Source organism: Pelophylax lessonae, assembly GCF_965119305.1.
Source record: "Pelophylax lessonae genome assembly, chromosome: 10".
NCBI lineage: Eukaryota > Metazoa > Chordata > Amphibia > Anura > Ranidae > Pelophylax > Pelophylax lessonae.
The window spans coordinates 156,502,831-156,527,965 of NC_138777.1; the positions used below are offsets into that span (position 1 = coordinate 156,502,831).

A 25,135-nucleotide genomic window follows, 5' to 3' on the forward strand; every position below is an offset into this window, starting at 1 on the left:
TTGGCGGCATTATCCAGTCGCATTCCCTATTTAGTGGTCCATAGGGATAAAGTGGTTCTTCGTCCCTGTCCATCATTCCTGCCTAAAGTTGTCTCTGACTTCCATTTGAATGAGGACATTTTGTTGTCTTCCTTGTGTCCCATGCCGGCTCCTCCCAAAGAATTTTTTTTGCATACCTTGGATGTGGTTTGGGCGATTTGGGTGTATCTGGCAGCTACTGAGTCTTTTCAGAGGTATAATCACTGTTTGTGGTTACGGACGGACCAAGGAAAGGGCTGGCCGCTTCTTCGGCTACCATCTCCGTATGGATCAGACAGACGGTGACTTAGGCCGATTTCATTAAAAGTCAGGTTCCACCTTTCCCTGTCACTGCGCATTCTACTCGGGTGCTGAGTGCTTCTTGGGCCTTCCGTGTTTAGGCTTCAATATGGCAAGTTTGGAAGGTGGCCACTTGGTAGTCCATGCATATGTTTACAAAATTCTATGAGGTAGATACTTTTGCATCTGCGGATGCTTCTTTTGACTGCAAAGTTTTGCAGGCTGCTGTTTAAGAGGGGTCGTTCCCTCTTGAGGGGTGTTTTTTCTTTAAACCTTTATTTTTCAGATGGGGCTCCTGTGTCCTTGTTAAGGGCTCTTATGTTTAGCCTTAGGTTATTTTCCCCACCCGTTAGTTTCCTTTTGCCACTGCTTCGGATGTTCCACTAGTTATGATTTATGGAGCGCTGTGTCTGTTGATGAATCAAGAGAAATGGATTTTACGGTAAGTACAAAAATCACATTTCTCTGTCGCTCATTGACAGACGCAGTCCTCTTGATTAATATCACATTGGGTTATACTGCCCTCTACAGGAGTAGGACACTAGGCAGAAGGAAAACGTTCTGGCCACACCTTTAGGGGCAGTCCCAGAGGGTATATCCTCTCTCTCTCTCTCTCTCTGCTACAGGAAGTCAGTTTTTTCTGTCTAGTTAGGAGTAAGGACCTAAGTTCCTTGCTGGGATCTTTGGTCCTGGCAAGATTTTTTAGAAAAACTTTTTTTTTAGGCAGCTTTTTTCTCCAGTTGTTCCTGTGAGATCTTCAAGCAAGTACGCTGAAACTGGGCGACGGGCTGGATGTTGAGATCCAGTGGTCACCCCAGTCAGCCTGCGAGCGCGTGCAGGCCCTAGCTCCGCGCTGAGTCGGCCGCGAAATACTCCCACTGGACGGGGACTGACCCTGCGAGTTAAACGTCTCGCCTGGACGCCAACGACCAGTTGCAAACTGAGTCACGGCGTCCGTATTGGTCGACAGCCCCCCACCTCGGTGGAGAGGGGTTCTGTCAGGAGTTGGCGCCCGCCTGGTTCCGATATGGTGAGTAAAATGTTCCCCCTCTCCCCCTGTCGGGTTTGTTGGTGGACGTGGGCCCTCTCTGGGATGGTTGGACGTGATCCTAACAGGTGCCATTGATCCCCCTCTTTGAGGGCTTGGTTTGGGAGCTGACTATCTATAGTCACTGTATGAGACTGTAAAGGGAATGACTGAAGTCAGTGGCTGGCGTTACTGTTAAGATGGCATGTATGAGGGTGATAGTATCCTACCTGACATAAGGTTGCAATACAGGCCGATGCCTGTGCCTGGATTACCGCCATTCGCAGGCCGCCATCCTCCCGCAGGTCGCCATCCTCCCATAGGCCGTTCACCTCGCACAGGCCGATAACTAACTTCTGCAGGCCACAGTAGGCCACTGCCATCCTCCACAGGCCGCCGTCATTTTCCGCAGGCCGCCATCTTGGCGTAGCCTTGTGTCTCCAGCATGGGGGCGGCCATGTTTGAGATGACCAAACACCTCGAGGAGTAATTGGGAGGCGCCGGAAGGCGTGTAAAGGGGCGGAGCCGCCTCCTTTACCCGGGAAAGCAAGCCAAAGACTTCCTGTCTGTAACAAACAGTGCTGGGAGCAGGTTGATAGAAACTTCTGTGCATCAGGTGGTGAGCCTTGGTTTTTTTCTTTGAAATTATTTTTTTGTTTGCTGGCAAGTGTCTTGTATAATCATGGACCCTGCCACACATGTATCCCCACCTGATCCCCTCGAGGTGGCCGCAGGACCCTCCAGTACCCCACTTGTGATTGATGCATTATCAGCAGTTTTGGAGTCTTTGGTATCCCGGGTGGAGGTAGCCTGTCAGGGACGGGGGTCAAGGAAGCGACCCCCGCCTACCCCTATTTCATCTGATACTTCAGATACGGATTCTGAGATGGTCATTGCAGCTGCAGGTCCCTCTTCTGGGGCTGTTGTCTCAGGTAATGTCTCCTCAGATAGTGAGGAGGACGTTTCGGCCTCCGCCATAGCACAAGTACAAGCGTTGGTGGACGCACTAGTTGTGTCTGTCCGGGAAACCTTAAGACTTGAGGTTATACCGGCAGAGGTAACCGAGATGGAAATTCCTTTTGGTACTAGTAAGCCTACTAAGATGGCGAAGGTTTTTCCTTTACCCAAATGTTTTGGTAATAAGATTAAAGAGGAATGGGATCATCCGAAACGAACCCTTGCTATTTCCAAACGCATTGCTAGACGCTATCCGTTTGAGGAATTCCTCATTAAAAAATGGAGGGTACCACCAGTGGTGGATCCACCGATTTCCAGACTAAATAAAGCCACTGTTATCCCGTTGGAGGACACTCCGTCCTTTAAGGATCCGGTGGATCGAAAAGTGGAAGCAGAATCCCGCACCATTTTTTCCCTGATAGGGTCAACCTTTAGGCCAGTGGTTGCCATTGGTTTAGTTTCACAAACATTGACAGAATGGGCAAAATTGTTACGCCGTGACTTAAAGGGGAGAAGTATCCCCCCGGCAGCATCTGATTTGATGGAGCAAATTATACAAGGACAACAGTTCGTCTGTGACGCAGCCCTGGATGCCACTCCCTTGTTAGGGCATGCATCGATGTCAGCAGTAGTCCTCAGACGTGTACTGTGGTTAAAGTGCTGGTCGGCGGATCAAGGTTCCAAGAAAGCTTTGGCTAATCTCCCTTTTCAGGGGGATCGCCTGTTTGGGGCCACCTTAGATGAGATTATAAAGGATGTCACTGGGGGCAAGAGCACTTTTTTGCCGCAGACTACTAAAGGTAAAGGACCTCGTAACAGGCCTTTTCCGCTCATAAAAGGTTTGTTCACTCCTCTGGGGCGAGCGAGAAGGGCAAAGCCCCTTCAGGGGGTTTCAAAGGGCACTGGTCGGGTAAACAAAAGGCCGACTCAGCCAAACCTGAAGATAAGACCAATACAGCCTGAAGGTGCGCCCCCACCCATCTCTGGGGTGGGGGGACGTCTTCGCCGGTTTTCAGATCCATGACTTTCCTGAATCCCGGACAAAGGGGTTCAGGAGATCATACGATCGGGATACAAGATCGAGTGTTGATCACTTCTACCGGTGCGATTCTTCCCTTCCAACATTCAGATGCTACAGGGAGCGGTAGTTCCCGTTCCTTGAGCAGAACGTTTTCTTTACTTTTTCCAAAGATCATTCCCAGTTCCATCCAGGAATCGGATCTGGTTGAGCGAGCGGACCAGGGAGTCTCTGGTCTGGTGGCTTCGGTCTCCAATGCTCAGCCAGGGGAAGTCACTACTTCCGATAGAACTCAAGTTTCTGATAAATGTGTGGGAACTGAGAGCGATCAGACTTTGTCTGATTTCCTGGACCAAGCAGCTCTAGGGCAGCCCGGTTCGGATCCAGTCAGACAATGCCATGGCTGTGGCTTAGGTCGATCACCAAGGATTTCACCAGCGGTGCCTTCATTGGGGCACCCCGGAGGTGGATCTGTCGGCATTTCGGCTCAACAGGAAGGCGCGGAGGTTTGTAGCTCGCGCCCGCGATCCTCTAGCGGATGCAGCAGACGCGCTGATCGCCCCGTAGGGGCAGTATCAGCTACTGTATGTCTTCCTTCCTCTCAAGTTGCTGCTGAAACTTCTCCGCAGGATAGAGGTGGAGGGAATTCCAGTTATCCTGGTAATTCCGGACTGGCCTCGTCAAGCCGGGTACGCCGACTTGGGCAGACTGGTCGCGGACGCTCCTTGGAGACTTCCTCTTAGGGAGGATCTGCGGTCTCAGGGACCGATCTTCCATCTTGCTTTACAATTGCTGGCTTTAACGGCCTGGCCATTGAGACCCAGGTACTGAAGGACAAGGGATTGTCAGCTTCAGTTATTCCTACTCTAAAGCAAGGAAAGCGACTTCCAGCAAAGTCTATTATCGCACATGGAAGGTTTATATTGCGTGGTGTGAATCTCTTGGATTTCCCCCACGTACCTATTCGGTGACCCGAATCTTGGCCTTTCTGCAACAGGGGGTTGAGCTGAAACTGTCCTTGAGCACTATCAAGGGTCAGGTTTCAGCGTTAGCAATCTTCTTTCAGAAACCTTTGGCTACTCATTCCTTGGTACGGAATTTCATCCAGGGAGTGCGGCACCTGGCTCCGCCAGTGCGCGCGCCCTTACCGCCCTAGGATCTTAATTTGGTGTTGTCGGTTCTTCAGAAACCTCCCTTTGAAGATATTAGGGAGATTCCCTTGCTGACTTTATCCCAGAAGGTGGCCTTCTTGGTGGCCATTACTTCTGCACGCAGGGTGTCAGAACTGGCCGCATTATCTTGTCGTTCCCCATATCTGGTGGTTCATAGGGATAAGGTGGTTCTTCGTCCGAATCCATCCTTCCTTCCTAAAGTGGTTTCAGAATTTCATCTGAATGAGGACATTGTATTGCCTTCCCTATGTCCTAAGCCCAGTAATCCTCGGGAGTTTGCGTTACATTCCTTGGATGTGGTTCGGGCAATCAGGGTATACCTGAAAACTACGGACTCGTTTCGTAAAACGGATTCACTTTTTGTGATCACGGATGGCCCCAAAAAGGGGTTGCCTGCATCTGCCGCGACTATCTCCAAATGGATCAGACAGACGGTGGTACAGGCTTATTCTATTAAGGGTCGGGATCCTCCGTTCCCTGTTAAGGCGCACTCCACTCGGGCGCTTAGTGCTTCCTGGGCCTTCCGCCATCAGGCTTCAGTGGTCCAGGTTTGCAAGGCGGCTACCTGGTCGTCTGTTCATACCTTTACAAAATTTTATAAAGTTGATGTGATGGCATCGTCGGATGCCTCTTTTGGCCGCAAGGTTCTGCAGGCCGCAATTTGAGGAGACCGGTGGTCTACCTCAAGGGTTTTTTTCTGTTGGATTTTCAGTTGAGTCTCATCCTTTGCGCCTTTAAGACTTCTAGTCGGCACCGGTTGGGCCTTCTGGATTTAAATTTTGATTTCTGTTATCCCACCCCTCATTTGTGGCACTGCTTTGGGACGTCCCAATGTGATATTAATCAAGAGGACTGCGACAGTCCTCTTGATTAATATCACATTGGGTTATACTGCCCTCTACAGGAGTAGGACACTAGGCAGAAGGAAAACGTTCTGGCCACACCTTTAGGGGCAGTCCCAGAGGGTATATCCTCTCTCTCTCTCTCTCTCTCTCTCTGCTACAGGAAGTCAGTTATGTCACAAAGCAGTGTTAGAGAATTTAACCCAACCCAACTCAAAAAACAGAGGGGCGGGTACTGCGTCTGTCAATGAGCTTAAGAGAAAAGGATTTTACGGTAAGATTTTACAAAAAAGATTTTACAAAAATCAATTTTTTTTTCAGTTGCTCCATTTAGAATACACACAATCTCCTTCAATTGCAGCCCTCCATGTTTGTCACAATGGACAGGTGGTGCAGTCTTATGTTCAAAAAAAACACAAAAAGCAAAAAGGGATTCAGAGAATTACAGCAGTCCTATCAGTACAGCATATACGTCAGTAGAAGATTTCACGTTAAACACAGACTTCATAAAATAACTAGTCATCACCTTTTGTAACAGATTCAAAAGAAAAGTCTATAAAAGGCATTATGCTGGAAGACTCTGATAATGATAGAAAGCTCTTGGGCATGGCTTAGGAGGAGTTTCGGTCTGAGGTCATTCACATTTTTCTCCACCTGTTTAGCAAGTGGTGTGTGTGGTCTCGATCATCCCTTCATGCTTTCTTGATCAAGCACATGACAGCCTGCACCCTTACACTGCTTTGAAACACCATATTCTTACCAGCAGAGCACCTTGAGCAGCTCTTCAAGTGGTTACAAGGTTTTCTGAATTGGATATGCATGTTACCCACGGTACATGTGTTTCTGGTATAGTCAAAGTCCATAGGACAATAGTGTGATATAACCCCTAGTCACCCACTCAAGGGTACTGCACTCCCAATATCTTGCTCATGGAATGGTCAATTTAATATATTGACTGGATTCTTTAGCCTTTAATGACTAAGCAGCCCTCATATGTGAGATGTACATTGCACCTGCTAATACTTCTCCATTACATAGTGGTTCCTGAAAAAAAAAACACTATTGCTCACATTGGATCTTTATATTCTTCTATACCACATACAAAGAGACTGCAGGTTGTGGAGAATGTCCTTCTGACTAGGGCCATTAGTAAACGTTGCCATAGCAAATTATGGAGCTTTTGTGTTTTCGTTTTTTTTTTTTTATACATAATAAGTTTGAGTTTAGTGGTCGAAATGTGCCCTGGCTTATGCAAATTTCTATCTTGGAGACTGATTTATTACTTTCAGAACGGTTCGCAGGAGATTACAGGACCACCTATGAGATTTCAACATACCATCTCAAGTCCTCTGTAGTGAGATATGTTTGTTTAGCCCACAGAGATATACAATATTTGAAGTTCTAGGTTTTGGAAGTGGTTGCACCTATTTGAAGCGGTTGGAATTTGGACCAATTGGTGCTTCAAAAAGTAACAATTTTGGGCTAAAAGCCCCCTAAGTCTGAATGGTAGCCTCAGTTTTAATCCATTATTGAAAACATGTTGGGACATATCAGTAGACATCTTGGCACATTTAGTATAGTTATTTTTGATCTTTACTATTATATTATAAATTATGTATTCCAGTATATGTGAATTAATGATGATGGAGATATAGACCTGTCAATAAACTTGGTATGCGGCTGCATGCTTTAGAAGGGGATGCCATCTGTGTGAACAAAGCAAGGGGGGAAAGGGGGGATACAAAGTAAAATCCATAGTGTAGTCTCATTAATGTTGTTAGTATGTTTTATTAGAAATGTATTACTCCCACGGTTAAAAAAACATTATCACTGGTACTTGGAAGAACATGAGAAATTATTAGGAAGATATTAATAGGGATGCTGAAAAGTCCTCCAAGCACCCTGACCAAGGGTATGAATGAGAATGCAGAAACAGCATCAGGACCACTGATATCCCAGTAAGCCTGTTGTGAATCGAGGCAGCTTCCTCTTCCTCAGCTTCCCCAGAAGGTTTAATAGCCTCAGATGGGGATTTGTGAGGAGAAACTGAAGCAGCAGCTTGTGTTTGTAGTGCCTACCTCAGCAGGAGCTGCTAGTGATGACAGTCCTCTGTTCTGCATGACTCACTAAGCTACTCGGTCCGACTGAATCACCTAGTATTAGGCTAAAGGCAGGTCACACCTGTGTGACCTAAGCATTAGTATACCCACACTCTATCATCAGATATATCAAGGCAATTAAATGGAAGTTAAGTTGGCAAACAACAACTGAACAAGCTTCAAAAACTAGTTAAAGTGAAAATTGGGCGAGAAATCCCTTGTCAGCCTCTTGTTGTTCTATGCTCGCAAAGCAATTATTCTGTGTTGGAAGCAAACATCCCCTCCCACTGTGGCCTTTTGGATGCCACTAATTAAAAAAATTAAAATCTACCACTAAACAAAGCTACGAATGCTAACAGAGGGTGCCCCCGTAAATTTAAACAGATCTGGTCCTGTCGGCTGGAAGACACTTCTACAGTCGGAACAGTGTCTGATGATCCAAATTTGAGTGTTAGTCCCGACACGGTAGTTTGTATGAGAGCAGCAATATAATGTTATCTTTGATGCTAATCTACGCTGTTTGAGCCTTGATATACCTGAACTGGCCCCATTTTCCTTTGTTGGGGTTTTTGATTTATTTTGTTATTTAAGGTTATGTTTTCTTTTTTCTTTTGTTTTTTTTTTTTGTGGTTTCATACAATGGGCCTTCTTGTGGGCACTTGTTGTATGTCTGTTTAAAAACTCAATAAAAAAGTGAAAATTGGCCTAAATCAACTGAACTGTGGCACTGTTAAATCAAGTTTTAACTGATGTAAACAGTAACTTGGGTGCACCTTGAGTTTACAGCTCTTAATGCGTGTGTTTACACATGTCTAATAAAGGGTACCCTGGAAGTTGACTAAAGTACAAGGTGCCTGATTAGTCAATAGCAGTAGGCTGTCGGGGGGACCCTTCGGTTGGTGATGCACTGTCCCTTTTAAAATGTGAGTGATGGAAGAGCTGATGGTAAGATGAGTGTGGCAAGAATTTGGAATGCATAGTTCAGCTCGCCACTCCTGGCAGGTGATAGGCTCGGTCCCATGCACCTGGCTGTCAGAGGTCCCAATCATCACAAATGGTCCCCCTCTGGCTCTTCATGACTGTAGGCTCTCACGACAAGGGGTCCTGTACAACAGCAGGAGAAGTCTCAGTGTCTTAGTCTTTTGGCTTCTGATGTGTGTGCAAACACCCTAGCATTGGGTCTTCACTGCTCCAATTCCCCACACACCAGAGACTTGCAGTTGCTTATTCTCTTGGCTTTGTTAGCCGCAGGGTGCAGCAAATCTCTGGTTTAGGGCACAGACCCCGACAGTTTTTCTGCACCTCTTGCTCACCTCTCCTCAAACACCTCTCGATATCTCCTTTTGCCCAGCAAAAGCAGTCCTGTTTTATGTCCTGGGAATTGTGGGTGCTGTAGTTCTCCAGTCATATTCAATTATGTTGTACAGTGTCACTTTAAGACTACATTTCCCAGCATCCTCAGGTGTCTGCATGCAAGTCCTCTCCCGCCTCTGATTTCAATACTACCTCTAACAGCCAGTGGAGCAGAACCTCTAGTGGGAATAATAATTGTAATGCAGGAAGGCCTAGACAGTTGGTGATAATTGGTAATATAATCCTGAGGACTGATAGAATATGTTTTTTTGCCAAGATCACCTTAACTGAATGTTTTTTTTGTTTCCCTGGTGCCAAAGTTCAGCATGTGGTAGACAGAGTAGACCAATTACTGGGAAAGGTTGACCATGACCCAGCTGTCTTATTTCATGCTGCTACCAATGACAGAATGCATGGAAGATGGATAATCCTTAAGGCCCCTTTCACACAGACGGACCAATCAGGTCCACCTGTCCGTTTTCAGACGAACCCGATCGGACCATCCATTGCTCTCTGTGGAGTGGTGGATGTCAACCGACTTGTCAGTTGACACCCTCCGATATCCGATCCAAACCTGTCTGCTAACAGACAGATGGGGATCCGTTTCCCTATCCATCTGGTGGATTGAATCGGATGATAGTTGAATGGAAATGGACAGGTGGTCAGTTTCCAACTGACAGCCCATAGAGGACAGTGGGCATTGATGCATTTCGAAAGAAGCTGGACGCCAGCAGTCGGAAAGGTGACGAAGGCCATGTTGGTACACCCTGCAATACTCAGTGATAAACCTTTAAGCTTTCAAAATTATACATCCAAACAGCATCACAGATATCAACATATTATTTCTCTTTTGTTCATCGATGGCCACAGCGCTTAATGGATCATAACTACTGGGTTACAGTCAGGTCCAAGGTTAACAATCATAAATCAAACTTTCACTTTTTAATACTTGGATGCAAATCCTTTGCAGTCAATTACAGCCTGAAGTCTGGAATGCATAGACATCACCAGATGCTGGGTTTCATCCCTGGTGATGCTCTGCCAGGCCTCTACTGCAACTGTCTTCGGTTCCTGCTTGTTCTTGGGGCATTTTCCCTTCAGTTTTGTCTTCAGCAAGTGAAATGCATGCTCAATCGGATTCAGGTAAGGTGACTGACTTGGCCATTGCATAACATTCCAGTTCTGAAGCATTTGGCTGAATATGAGCAGATAATATTGCCCGAAACACTTCAGAATTCATCCTGCTACATTTGCCAGCAGTCACATCATCAATAAATACAAGAGAACCAGTTCCATTGACAGCCATACATGCCCATGCCATGACACTACCACCACTATGCTTTACTGATGAGGTGGTATGCTTTGGATCATGAGCAGTTCCTTTCCTTCTTCATACTCTTCTCTTCCCATCACTCTGGTGAAGTCTTCTCTTGATTGTTGACTTTGACACACATACACCTACCTCCTGGAGAGTGTTCTTGATCTGACTAACTGTTGTGTAGGGTGTTTTCTTTATCATCATATGTGAAAAGCGTACATTTCTTGGTGTGAATCGATTGGCACTCCTCCTCGATCCGTTTCTGTGGCTTGGATCTTAGCCTTTCTCCAACGGGGCATTGAGCAGAAGTTGGCCATGAGTACCATCATGGGCCAGGTGTCTGCCTTGGCAATCTTCTTTCAGCAACCCCTAGACACTCACTCTTTAGTTGGTACCTTCATTCAGGGAGTTCTACATGTGGCTCCACATGTATTTAGTTATTTAGTGCTTTTGGTTCTCCAGAAATTTCCATTTGAGAATATTTGGGAGATTCCCTTCCCTTGTTGTCCCAGAAGGTGGTATTCTTGGTGGCTATTACCTCAGTCCGCAGGGTATCGGAATTCGCGGCATTATCCTGTCACAGTCCCTATTTAGCGGTCCATAAAGCGTCCCTGTCCATCATTCCTTTCCAAAGTTGTCCGACTTCCCTTTAAATTAGGACATTGTGTTGCCTTCCTTGTGTCCCAAGCTGGGTCATCCCAAGGAGATTCCAGTGTATCTGGCAGTTACAGAGTCCTTTTGGAGGTCAGACTGGCTTTTTGTGGTTATGGATGGACCGAGGAAAGCATTGGCTGCTTCTTCGGCTACCATCTCCAGATGGATCAGACAGATGGTAACTCAGGCCTATTTTATTAAAGGTCAGGTTTCTCCCTTCCCTGTCACGGCACATTGTACTCTGGCGTTGAGTACTTTTTTGGACCTTTCATCGTCAAGCATCAGTATCGCAAGTTTGCAAAGCGGCCACTTGGTCGTCGGTGCATACTTTTACCAAATTCTACATAGATACTTTGGTATCTGTGGATGCTTCTTTTGGCCGCAAAGTTTCACAGGCTGCTGTTTAAGAGGGGTTGTTCCCTCTTGAGGGTTGTTTTTTATTTAATATTTTATTTTTCAGATGGGGCTCCTGTGACCCGGTTAAGGCTCCCGTGTCCTGGTTAGGGCTCTTGTGTTTAGCCTTGGTTTATTTTCCCCACCTATCATTTTCCTTTTGGCACTGCTTTTAGATCCCAGTAGTTATGATCTATGGAGTGCTGTGTCCGTCGATGAATGAAAGAGAAATAGATTTTACGGTAAATTCAAAAATCCCATTATTTTTTTTTTTATATACGCTCACTGTATTGCTATGGAACGCATAGCGCCATGGAATACATGTTGGAACGCATAGCACATGCGCAGTAGGTATTTTTTGTTGGACCGTCACTTCTGTTATACGATCTGATGGGTAGCCGTAATCTGCTAGAACACTGGATTCGGCTTTGATCAGGTCTCGGATCTAGTGTCCTGACATCACTTCCGGTTACTGGAGGACTAAAGGCGCCAGATTAAAAAAAAAAAAAAAAAAATGACAGTATTCAAAACAGCCGAACTTGACTTTTTGAATGCTTTAAGTGCAATGGAGGGATTTGGGGTCTTATAGACCCCAGATCTTGCCATAAAAAGTACCTGTCACTGCCTATTACTTTCACAAGGGATGTTTACATTCCTTTTGACAGCAATAAAAGTGATAAAAAAAATAAAAAATTTAAAGGTACAGTATAAAAATAAATAATTTAAAGCGTCCCGTTCCTCCCTGCTCGTGGGCAGAAGCTAGCGCATACGTAAGTTGCCCCCGCAAATGTAAACAGTGTTCAAACCACACAAGTGTGTTAGAGCGAGAGGAATAATTCTAGCACTAGACCTCCTGGGTAACTGTAAACAGGTAAGTGTTAAAAATGTTTTAAAGCGTCGCCGATGGAGATATTTAAGTACCATAGTTTGTCACCATTCCACGAGTGTGCGAAATTTTAATAGATGACATGTTGTTGATCTATTTACTCGGCGTAACATCATCTTTCACATCATACAAAAGCAATTGGGCTAACTTTACTGTTTTGTTTTTTTTTAATTCAACAAAAGTGTATTTCTTCCAAAAAATAAAAATGCTTTTGAAAGGCCGGTGCGCAAATACAATGTGACACAAAATAATGCAACAATCGCCATTTTATTCTCTGCTAAATAAAAATATATATAAAATGTTTGAGGTTTCCAAGTAATAGCGAAATATACTGATTTTAACTTGTAAGCATCAAGTGTCAGAAAAAGGCTTAGGCAGGAAGGGGTTAATGATAATGTTAAGTTGTGCACTTGTGGGCTAAAAACATGCATACATTCCATTCCAGGAGGAGTACAGCTGGGGTAGTCCATGGTCAGGAAGGATCTGATTGTTATGGTGGATCATACTATAGCCTAATAACATGCAGTGCAAAGCTATAGTTTCTAAAGCAAGCAAAATGCATTCTTGTAATAAAAAAAAGATATAAGGGTTGATTTACTAAAACTGGAGAGTGCAAACTCCAGTCCATAAACTCAGAAAGAATCACATTACTCAAGGAGGGAGGAATCAATGATGCAGTATAAAACATGCGGGCATATAAAAAAGGTGTAAAAACAAAAGCAAACAGAATATAAATATACCTATATGAACCACTTCATAAGTGGGGAAAAAAGCAATTTGCTTGTTAAGAGCCACTTATTATTCCAGCATTCCTAGGTCTGCTAAAATCTCTCCTCTTTGGGCAGATCATCTGGCCTTCGGGAACATCTGTGATGCACAATTGCATGTCACCATCTTGTCCAGTCAATTTTGCCTACTCAAATCGCTGCAGGCCACCAGTACTTCTGGTACATGCCATGGCATGTTCAGTGTGATCTCCTAGGCACAGGCCCTTGCTATACTACGTTCCCAAAGCTTCCAGTTCCAGGCTTTCTCAATGACTTCATGGGAAGATGCAGCCGCTGCACGTTCTACCTACTGTATACTGTTGATGTACTGATCTTTCTGTAGATTGGTAGGATCTTTTCTGTCCTTGGCTTGGAATTCGGTTAATTACTTGGGGTATCTAGGGAACGTTCTGAACACAGTTCAGTCCGAATGGTTATCTCCCAGGAAGAATCTCTTCTTCTTTTCTCAGGCCAGGATAATGTGATCCAGAAACCGTAATTGCTAAGATACATACAATGCCCAGATACTCTAGATACATGTTCAAGTTTGGAGAGTATCTGTTTTTGTGGCAGTTGTGTGGGCTCAGTTCATTCCAGCTTCTGCCATTTGACATGTCATGATGGTACAGCTTAGATCTGTCATGCTGGGGGGGGGGGGGATATTCTCCCCATTTTTTTGAGGACCGTCCCATAAGTTTTCAGGTTTGGGCCCTGGATGCCTTTTGGTACATGGGAATTTAGTTGCTGGAGGACTACCTTCTCACAATAATTTTCCTGGAGCTTCAAACTTTTGTGTACTCTTACCACACTGGACTTGTGGGCTGAAGATCATAGTTACATAGTGAGGTTGACAAAAGACATCAGTCCATCCAGTTCAACCTATGATGTGTGTGTGTGTGTTTGATGTTAACCGTACATTGTATACCCCCCTGTATGTTGTGGTCTTTAAGGTGCCCGTCTAATCGTTTTTGAAACTATCGATGCTCCCCGCTGATACCACTGCTTGTGGAAGAGAATTCCACATCCCCAGGGCTCTGACAGTAAATAACCCCCGTACGTATTTTAAGGTTAAACCATTTTTGCTCTAGTTTTAATGAGTGCCCACATGTCTTATTGTATTTCCTTTCCCTGAAAAGTTTGTTCCTTATTGCTAGAGTCACCAGTACAGTATTTGTACATAGATATAATTTCCCCTCTCAAGTGCCTCTTCTCCTGAGAGAATAAGTTCAATGCTTGTAGTCTTTCCTCATAGCTTAGATCCTCCATTCCCCTAATTTATTTTTGTTTCCCTTCTCTGGACTCTCTCCAGTACCCGCACATCCTTTCTGAGGACCGGTGCCCAGAACTGGACGGCATACTCCAGATGTGGCCGGACCAGTGTCTTGTAAAGTGGGAGAATAATCTCTTTATCTCTGGAGTGAATCCCCTTTTTTATATATGCCAGTATTCTGTTGGCTTTGCTTGCAGCTGCTTGGCATTGTATGCCACTGCCAAGTCCACTAGGACCTCTAGATCCTTTTCCCTCTTAGATTCACCCAGAGGTTCCCCCCTAGTGAGTAGCTTGTGTTTGTGTTTCTGACGCCCAAGTGCATTACCTTACATTTTTCAACATTAAAACTCATCTGCCATGTAGTTGCCCACCCCATTATTTTGTTCAGGTCTGCTTGTAAGGTTTCCACATCCTGCATAGAAGTTATTGCCCTACTTAGTTTAGTATCATCCGCAAATACCAAGATTGTGCTAGATATCCCCTCCACAAGATAATTTATGAATAAATTAAATAAGATTGATCCCAGGACAGATCCTTGGGGGACCCTACTTTCCACACTCGCCCAATCTGAGTACTCCCCATTTATCACCACCCTCTGGACTCTCCCATGGTGGCAGTTCTCTATCCAGGTACTCACCCTGTGGTCCATACCTACGTACCTTAGTTTGTACAGTAAGCGTTTGTGGGGAACTGTGTCAAATGCCTTTGCAAAGTCCAGATACACCACATCCACAGGCCTTCCTTTATCCAGATGGCAACTCACTTCATCATAGAAGGTTAATAGATTGGTCTGGCAAGAACGATTTTTAATGAATCCATGCTGATTACTACTAATACCGTTTTCATTACTTAAGTTTTGTATATAGTCCCTTTACATCCCCTCCAAAATCTTGCAGACTACTGATGTTAGGCTGACAGGTCTATAGTTACCCGGGATATAGCTCAGCTTTTTTTGAAATATTGGTACCACGTTGGCTTTTTTCCAATAAGCTGGCACCATTCCCATCTGTATACTGTCTATAAAGATCAAGAATAACAGTCTGGCTATCACCTGGCTGAGTTCTTTAAGAACCCTTGGGTGCAAGCCATCCGGTCCCGGTGATTTATTTATGTTAACTTTCTCTAGTTTAGTTCTAAGTCTATCTTCTGTTAACCATGGGGGTACTTCCTGAGGTGTATTATTTAATTTAGCATTACAAGCTGGCTTAGTGTAGCCCCCCAATTCTTTTGTGAAGACTGAAGAGAAGAAATTATTTGGCGCTTTCACCTTCTTACTCTCCTCTGTGGCCAGATTCCCTTCATCATATTTTATGGGGCCAATGTGTTCTGGTCTTGCTTTCTTACAATTTATATACCTAAACAATTTCTTGGGGTTTTTTTTTTTACTCTCTTCCGCTATATGTCTCCCGTGTTCTATTTTAGCCGCCTTGATTTCGCCTTTACATTTCTTATTGCACTCTTTATACTGTTGGAATGCAGCCAATGACCCCTCAGCCTTGTATTTTTTTAATGCCTTTTCTTTGGTATAATATGCCTTTTTATGTTGGAGTTTAGCCACCCTGGGTTTGTTTTTGCTCTTTTAAATGTATTCCCCTTTTGAATGCACTGGCCAATCCCTTTGTTTAGTATGTTCTTGAAGCACTCCCATTTTTCCTCTGTGTTCTTTGTTCCCAGGGTTCTATCCCATTTGATATTTTCTAGCAAAGAGCGCAGTTTTGGGAAGTTGGCTCTTTTGAAATTCAGTGTCCTTATATTACCTTTGTGTTTCCCGTTCCTATGATTAATACTGAAACTAATTGACCTATGGTCACTGTTTCCCAAGTTGCCCCATATTTCTATATCCATGATCAGGTCTGTATTGTTGGTAATCAGTAGGTCTAGTACCCCATTTTTTCTTGTCGGTGCCTTCACCATCTGACCCATGAAATTATCCTGCAAACATTGGAACCAATCATCCATTCCAGAATCTGTCAGATATCACCATGATATCATGGTGATACTGATGGACTCATGATGGGGGGGTCTGCAGTCCTAGGGCCACCTTTTTTCATCTTGCTGCATGGTCCCTGTCCTTTCTTGCATGGTGGTGTCATCTTCCATAGAAATACTCTGAGGGAAATAGCCATTTTTTTCCTTGGCAATTGGTCTGCATTGGAATTTGGCAGTAGCACCCTCAAGGGATTCCTCTTGTTGCTGCTGTCTTTAACCACTTAAGGATCAGGCCTATTTCTGACACTCGTTGTTTACAAATTAAAATCAGTATTTTTTGGTAGAAAATTACTTGGAACCCCCAACATTATATATTTTTTTTTTTAGCAGAGACCCTAGAGAATAAAATGGAGACCGTTGCAATACTTTGTCACACCATATTTGCGCAGCGGTCTTACAAACTAAATTTTCTGGGGGAAAAAAAAAACTTTCTTGAATTAAAAAATAGGAAAACAGTAAAGTTAGCCCAATATTTTTCAATACTGTGAAAGAGAGAATGGTACGCAGAGTAAATTGATACCTAACATGTCATGCTTCAAATTTGCAAACGCTCGTAGAATGGCAACAAACGGTACTTCTCCATAGGTACCGAGGAGGTCCAGGGCTAGGATTATTGCTCTCGCTCTAATGATCGCGGGGATACCTCACATGTGTGGTTTGTACATCGTGTACATATGTGGGCACGACTTGCATATGCGTTCTCTTCTGCGCACAAGCTCGGAGGCACTGGGCACTTTAAATTTTTTTTTTTCTTATTTATTTTACCTTTTTATTTTTTATTTTTACTCTGTCCCTTTAAAAAAAATTTTTTTGATCACTTGTGTTCTATGCACTCAAATTCAAATACTTAATAAAGTGTCCCATGCATAAGAAATTTACGGTGCAAAGTTCATGTGCAAAACAAAGTTTATTCAAAGAAGATTCTATTACTTCAGGTAGTATTCTTTTCTCCAATTCCATTGTCCACACTGTGTATTTCCCCCACCTTCCACACAAACTACTCACCAAAGTCAATTAATATCAAGCTTTCTCCATATTCCACATATCTAAACCAATCTTTTCCAGCCACTATAGGGTTAAAGTAATCTGCTCTCCTCTCCTAGGTCACCAATATACTTGCTCGAGACCATAAATAGGGGATTAAAATGTGTTACATTGTGTGAAACCCTTTTAATAAAAGATATTAAAACCACAATACATCCAGATTTGGATGTGTCTGCCCTGGATTGCATCACATATGAACCACTGGTAATGTCGGCTCCAGCTGCATACAACAGGCTGCGAGCGGACACACACACTCTGCATGGGATGACGTCACTCCAAAACAAAGGGGGCTATGTCCTATTATGTCCTATATGGAGGGCGGCCCTTTTGCTTTTTTGTGGGGTCTAATAGGTAGTCCTTTTGTGGACCTTTGGCTGGCGTCTCCTTGCGGGACTGAGGTCGGCGGCCTTCTCTGCTTATTATATTTTCAGGGTGAGCTTAGTATAAAGCGACCCTACTGAGTCTGCGTCCACGCACTTTGAGTGCTCTGACAGTGAGGATGATTCCTCTATTACTTTATATGCGCATGAAAAGGCGCTGGTGGATACACTCATTGTGTCGGTGCGGGAAACACGGGGATGCAGCTGCTGCTGCGTCAGAGGCGCCGTTCCCCTTGGGGCCCGCAGATCCTCTAAAGCAGCAGAGGTATTCCATTTTTTCCACCTTCTGTAACAAAATTGTCTGGAGTCAGTGGAGTTGTTCTAAATGCAACATGGCGGTGCCTAAGCGTTTCGATAGATGGTACCCCTTGCAAAGTCTATGTTGAGTACGTGGGCAGTCCCAGCTGTGGTTGGCTCTCAGGTCTCCACGCTGAATAAATCCACCCTAATTCCGGTGGAAGAGTCTCCGGTTTTAAAAGATTCTTTTGACATGAGAGCCGAGACTTTGGGGGTTCACCCCCGCTCCTTTTCGGTGACTCGAAGTTTGGCTTTCCTCCAACAAGGTGTGGAGCAGCGTCTGGCCTCGGGTACCATCAAGGGCCCAGTTTGGAGGAGATAAATTGGTGCTTCTTACCTGCCAGTCGTTCCTTCCTAAGGTCGTCTCTGGTTTCCATTTAAATAAAGGCATTGTGTTACCTTCCTTGTGTCCTAAGCCTAAGCACCCTAAAGATATAAGGGGTTGGCCACCTCTGCTGCGACCATTTCCAGATGGATTAGGCAGCCGGTGGTGCAGGCCTAATCCATTAATCCTTAAGGATCCTCCTTTCCCTTTCAGGGCGCTCTCTACTCTGGCGCTTAGTGCCTCCTGGGCCTTCTATCATCAGGCGTCAGTGGTGCAGGTGTCCAAGGTGGCCATCCAGTTGTCCGTACACACTTTCGCTAAATTTTATAAGGTGGATGTGTTGGCATCTGCAGATGCTTCCTTTGGCCGCAAGGGTTTGCAGGCTGCTGCTGGATTTTTGTCTTACCATAAAATTCTCTGATGTTCATTAATGGACACAGCACCCGTCCCTCTATCGAGTTGGGTTATATGTTCTTCTGACACTGCTTGTTAAAAAACTAAGGACCTATAGCAGGAAGTGGGAGTATACCGCCTGGGACTGCCCTATAGGTGTAGTGTCCTACTCCTGTAGAGGGCAGCATAAACCCAAGGGTCAAGAAGATATAGAGCTGTGTCCGCCAAGAACATCAGAGAACAGGATTTTACAGTAAGACATAAATCCAGTTTTGCTAAAGCATAGTCTAGAACCATACATCTAAAAACATTTTAGCACTTTTTGCAAAACTTTAATAAAAAATATTGGAAAATAAAAACATTTTAGCAAGAAAGCAATGTTTGCCTGTTTCTAAATTCACTTTTTCTCACAGCATAGTCTAAAAATATACATCTAAATACAAAAATTTTAACAAGAAAGCAGTATGTTTGCCTTTTTTTAAAATCATTTATCTTTGATTTCATAGAGCAGAGAAAGAATGGGGAGATGGAATAAGAGGTCTTTCCCTCAGCGCAGCTAGATATGCTTTGTTAAGACTGGAAGAAGGACCTCCTCATATCAAAAACTGGAGGTAAGAGTTGGTATCCTTTTAGTTTTGCTTATTAAAAATTATTTTTGTTTATTTTTAAGGTAAAAAAAGCTTCTCTGTGAGTACTGGGCAAGTTTTAACCACTTCCATACCGCCTCATTGAAAAATGACAGCGGCAGGAAGGCTTTACCAATCCGGGCCACCGTCATATGACGGCTCTCCCCGCTACTGCGCATCCCGGCGATCAGGGATGAGGCTCGTCCCCCCGACATAGCCCATCCCCGATCAAGGTAAACAGCCAATGAAACAGCCGATCACATGAGCGGCTCGTTCTCTCCTCAATGCAAGCCCATCCCGATCTAAGTAAAGAGCCAATGAAATTGGCTTTTTACCACGTGACCGGCTGTCAATCACAGCCGGTCACAGAGTGTCAACAGAGAACACAGTAACTAGCTGTCACCATGTTCTCCTCCTCACACACTGATCCTGTGTGAGGAGGAGATTGTGGTAACAGCTAGTTACCGATTACAGTGCACCCCAAAACACACTGATTGCCCCCCAATAAAGAGGACCCATCAAAATACCTGTCACTAGCCCATCAGAGTACCCGAGTACCTGTCATCAGAGTACCTGATGGGCTGGTGACAGGTACTCGGGTACTCTGATGACAGGTACTTGGTTACTCTGATGACAGGTACTCGGGTACTCTAATGGGCTGGTGACAGGTACTCTGATGGGCTGGAGACAGGTACTTGGGTAGTCTGATGACCGGTACTCTGATGACAGGTATTTGGGTACTTTGATGACAGGTATTTGGGTACTTTGATGACAGGTATTCGGGTACTTTGAGTACCTGTCATCGGAGTACCCGAGTACCTGTCATCGGAGTACCCGAGTACCTGTCATCGGAGTACCCGAGTACCTGTCATCGGAGTACCCGAGTACCTGTCATCAGAGTACCCGAGTACCTGTCATCAGAGTACCCGAGTACCTGTCATCAGAGTACCCGAGTACCTGTCATCAGCCCATCAGGTACCCTGATGACAGGTACTCGGGTACTTTGAGTACCTGTCATCGGAGTACCCGAGTACCTGTCATCAGAGTACCTATCTGCACCCCGTCAGATTACCCGAGTACCTGTCTCTAGTCCATCAGAATACCAGAGTACCTTTCTGAAGCTCATCAGAGTACCCGAGTACCTTTCTGAAGCCGATCAGAGTACCTGAGTACCTATCTGCAGCCCATGCCTCCTAGATTATGTGTTGGGGTGTTTGCTTTGCAAAATGGGGTAATTTTGTGGGGGTTTCCATTGTCCTGGGGTTCCAGGGCCTTCAAAAGTGTAAGAGGTTGTAATGAAATTATGTGTGTAATTTATGCTCCTAGAACACCTGACGTTGCTCCTTGCATATTGGGCCTCTGTATGTGGCTATGCTGTGACAAAGTCCCACATATGTGGTATCGCTATACTCAGGAGGAGTAGTAGAATGTATTTTGGGGTGTCATTTTTGCTATGTACATGCTATGTGTTAGAAATATCCTATAAATTGACAACTTTGTGTAAAAAATAAAAATGCGTTTTAATTTTCTTTCCACATTTTCCAAAAACTTGTTGACATGTTCAAAAGACTCATTATGCCTCATAGAATATACATTGGGGTGTTTGCTTTCCAAAATGGGGTCATTTTGTGGGTAAATCCATTGTCCTGGGGTTCCAGGGCCTTCAAAATTGTAAGAGGTTGTAATGAAATTATGTGTGTAATTTATGCTCCTAGAACACCTGACGGTGCTCCTTGAATATTGGGCCTCTGTATATGGCCAGGCTGTGTAAAAGTCTCACACATGTGGTATCGCCATACTCAGGAGGAGTAGCAGAATGTATTTTGGGGTGTAATTGCAAGTATGCATATACTGTGTGTGAGAAATAACTTGTAATTATGACAAATTTGTGTAAAAAAAAATAATAATAATAATAATTTCTTCATATACCAAAGAATTGTGGGAAAAAATTACAACTTCAAAAAACTCACATGCCTCTTACTAAATACCCTGGAATGTCTACTTTCCAAAAAGGGGTCATTTGGGGGGTATATGTACTGTCCTGACATTTCAGGGCCTCAAAAAATGAGATAGGCCGTCGGTACATCAGGTGTGATCAATTTTCAATGATTGGCACCATAGCTTGTAGACTCTATAGCTTTCACACAGACTAAATAATAACCACTAATTTGGGTTATTTTTATCAAAGATATGTAGAAGTATAAATTTTGGCCCAAATTTATGAAAAAAAAATTACTTATTTGCAAAATGTTATAATAGAAACTAAAACAAAATGTGTTTTTTTTCCAAAATGTTCACTGTTTTTTCACTTGTATCACAAAAAATAAAAAACCCAGTGGTGATTAAATACTACCAAAAGAAAGCTCTATTTGTGTGAAAAAAAATGATAAAAAATTTGATTAGGTACAGCGTTGCATGACTGAGTAATTATCATTCAAAGTGTGAGAGCGCAGAAAGCTGAAAATTGGTCTGGGCAGGAAGGGGGTGTAACTGCTCTGTATGGAAGTGGTTAAATGTAAATTAGGAAAGCTTTTAGAAATAGAAGTGTTAATAATTTATTTTTATCAATTGCCAAAATTTAAAAATTGTAGATGAACCAAAAAAAATCAAAACTATTGGTGTGACCACCCTTTGCCTTCAAAACATCATCAGTTCTTCTAGGTACACTTGCACACAGTTTTGGAAGCAACTCGGCAGGTAGTCTGTTCCAAACATCTTGGGGAACTAACCATAGATCTTCTGTGGATGTAGGCTGTACCAAATCCTTCTGTCTCCTCATGTAAACCTGGACAGACTCAATGATGTTGAGATCAGGGCTTTGTGGGAGCCAAACCATCACTTCCAGGGCTCCTTATTCGTCTTTGCACTGAACATAGTTCTTATAGGTGTACAGAGGGGGAAATTATTTATTTGATCCCCTGCAGATTTTGTAAGTTTGCCCACTTAACAATGAAATGAAGGGTCTATAATTTTTATCGTAGATGTATTTTAAATAATAGAGACAGAATATCAACCAAAAATCCAGAAAAAACACGATACAAATGTTATCAATTAAGCTGAAGTTCAGTGAGTAAAATAAATATTTGATCCCTTACCAACCAACAATAATTCTGGCTCCCACAGACTGGCTACGGTATGTGCTGATGTGGTACACAGATTAGTCCTGTCAATTTAAGAAGGTGCTCCTAACGACAAACTGTTATGTGTATAAAAGACACCTGTACACAAAATCTCCTTTTTCCATTTAAACCCACCATCATGGGCAAGACCAAAGAGCTCTCAAAGGATGTCAGGGACAATATAGAAAACCTGCACAAGGCTGGAATAGGCTACAAGACCATCCACAGGAAGCTTGGTGAGAAGGAGACAACTGTTGGAGCAATTATTAGCAAATGGAAGAAATGCAAAATAACCATCAATCATACTCGGTTTGGAGCTCCATGCATGATTTCACCTCATGGGGTAAGGATGATCATGAGAAAAGGGAGGGATCAGCCCAGAACTACATGGGAGGAGCTTGTGAATGATCTCAAGGCAGTTGGGACCACAGTCCCCAAACAAACGATTGATAACACAAAACATCACCATGGACTGAAATCCTGCAGAGCCCGCAAGGTCCCTCTCCTTAAGAAGGCACATGTACAGGCCCGTCTAAAGTTTGCCAATGAACATCTAAATGATTCAGAGAAGGATTGCTAGAAAGTGCTCTGGTCAGATGAGACCAAAATTGAGCGTTTTGGCATTAACTTTGCCTCACTGTGTTTGGAGGAAGAAAAATGCTTACTGTGACACTAACAACACCATCCCTACAGTCAAGCACGGAGGCAGAAATTGGAGGGCCATATATTGTAAAATCTTGGATGAGAACCTTCTTCTCTCAGCCAGAACACTGAAGATGGGTTGTGGATTTGTCTTCCAGCATGACAATGAACCCAAACATACCGCCAAGGCAACAAAAGAGTAGCTCAAGAAGAAGCACATTAAGCTCATCGAGTGGCCTAGCCAGTCTCCAGACCTTAATCCTATAGAAAATGTATTGAGGGAGCTAAAACCTTGAGTTGCCAAGTGACCGCAAAGAAACCTTTAAGGATTTAGAGAAGAACTGTAAAGAAGAGTGGACCCAAACCCCTCCTGAGATGTGTGCAGACCTGGTACCAACTACAAGAAACCTCTTACCTCTGTGCTTGCCAACAAGGGTTTCTCCACCAAGTGCTAAGTCATGTTTTGCTTCAGGATCAAATACTTTACTCACTGAACTGCAACTCCGTTTCTAACATTTGTATTGTGTGTTTTCTGGATTTTTGGTTGATATTCTGTCTTTATCATTTAAAATACACCTATGATAAAAACTATCGACCCTTCATAAGTGGGCAATTTACAAAATCTGCAAGGGAAAATAATTTTCCCCACTGTATGTCTCTAGTTCAGACAAACATGTATTCCTCTACTTCAAAAAAAAAAAAAAAAATGGGAGGTTAGTCCTCAGTGGTTAAATAGAGATTCAAAGGGTGGATTATCTTGGTGTTGTAAGTGTAGGCCAAAAAAAAAAATGTTTTAAACCATTTTTTTTAGACCTGCATAGAAACCAATCCGCTTCCAGGTTTTATTGTCCAAGCTTAATAAAAAAAAAAAAGCTGAAGTTAGAAGCTGATTGACTACCATGAAAAGCTGCACCAATTTTTAGGTAAGGGAAAACTGAACTTCTTCCTTCCTTCCAGCTTCTTTCCGTCCGTAGCAAAGACCAGTCCGAACATTCAATTATCACATTCATAATGCAATTCCTTCTAGATGCCATAATCTTGTTATTTTCTTTTCCCTTAGGTGCCGGTCTTTCAGATAAAAATGATCCCTGTGGCAAATTTGCAGCTGGATCACTTTTAGAAGCGGCAGGACTGGTGACCCACCCCCCCCCCCCCACACCTTTCCTGGTGCTTTACGTTACTGGCAGTGTCTTCCTATAAAGATAAGCAATGGCAAAATAGCCACTGCTCATCTCTATGCCCTTGTAGGACTGGAGCAAAGTCATGCCTCCACTTCTGGTCCTCCGGCCATGTAAACATATATTTTTTTTTCCTTCAATCAAAAGATAAGAATAATGAAAATATTGTCTGAATTTCAATTCGCAACAAAACAAATCACAGATGTCCAATGCCCTTTACTTACCCTGTACGTGTTGTCCATCATTTCCCTCCTTACTTTATATACCATGTCCCTCACTTAATCTGTATGTCACCCTGTCTGTCACTTAGTTTGTACCCTGTCATGTACTTCATTTACTCTATACTCCATGCTTTATGTGCTATACTATGTGCACTGTAGCTCATGTACTCTTCACTGCTTTGCCATATACAATGTCCTCTGTGTTGTCCTATTCTGTCTTCCATTTTATGCCTCACAAAGCCAGTAAAAGTACTGCATGATCTGAGTCAAATTATCTCACACCTTGGAATGGATGTCTTTTTATATAAAGGTTTTTCCAAACAATGTCTTTTATTTTAGCAGCAATGATTTTCACTTTTCACTAAGACCCTGTTTAAACTTGAGCGTATTAGAATTGTGCAATTCTTCTTGCGATATCATAATTGCAGCAAAACATGCAACACAGTTGCAGTGTCATTATTTTCAAATGGTACCCCAAACACAGTGCAATTTGCTGCGATTGACGTGTGACAAAAGCGTGAAAATTGCAGCAAACCACCAAATGCGCTTGGTTCTGTGCCAAAATTTAGTACATGAGTTTTTTTGGAACAGAGGGAGCCCTTTTTAAAATGAATGGGGACACTCCAATAACGCGCTACAAAAGCACGCAAAAAAAGCATGAAAACATGCTGCAGCAGTGTCACTGAGGTGTGAACAAGGCCTAAGTTGTACGTTTCTTAGATAAATTTACTTTACTGAGTATATGGACCCTCTGAAACTGTCCATAGTAGTCCCATGGTGCATGTACAACTGGTTGAAAACCTAATAGTAAAAGAATAGCATCAAAGAAAACTTGTAAGGGAAATCT

At 43.5% G+C, this 25,135-nt stretch overlaps 1 protein-coding gene across 2 annotated transcripts in view; it reads left to right on the plus strand.

Moving 5' to 3' along the window:
• SLC12A4 (solute carrier family 12 member 4) overlaps nt 1-25,135 on the plus strand; it is a 363,765-nt gene that overhangs the window by 256,193 nt on the left and 82,437 nt on the right. For both annotated transcript variants that reach the window (XM_082270400.1, XM_082270401.1), the window contains one exon: nt 19,009-19,113. In XM_082270400.1, the coding sequence (XP_082126526.1) occupies nt 19,009-19,113 (105 nt within the window). The remainder of the gene's footprint in view (nt 1-19,008; nt 19,114-25,135) is intronic.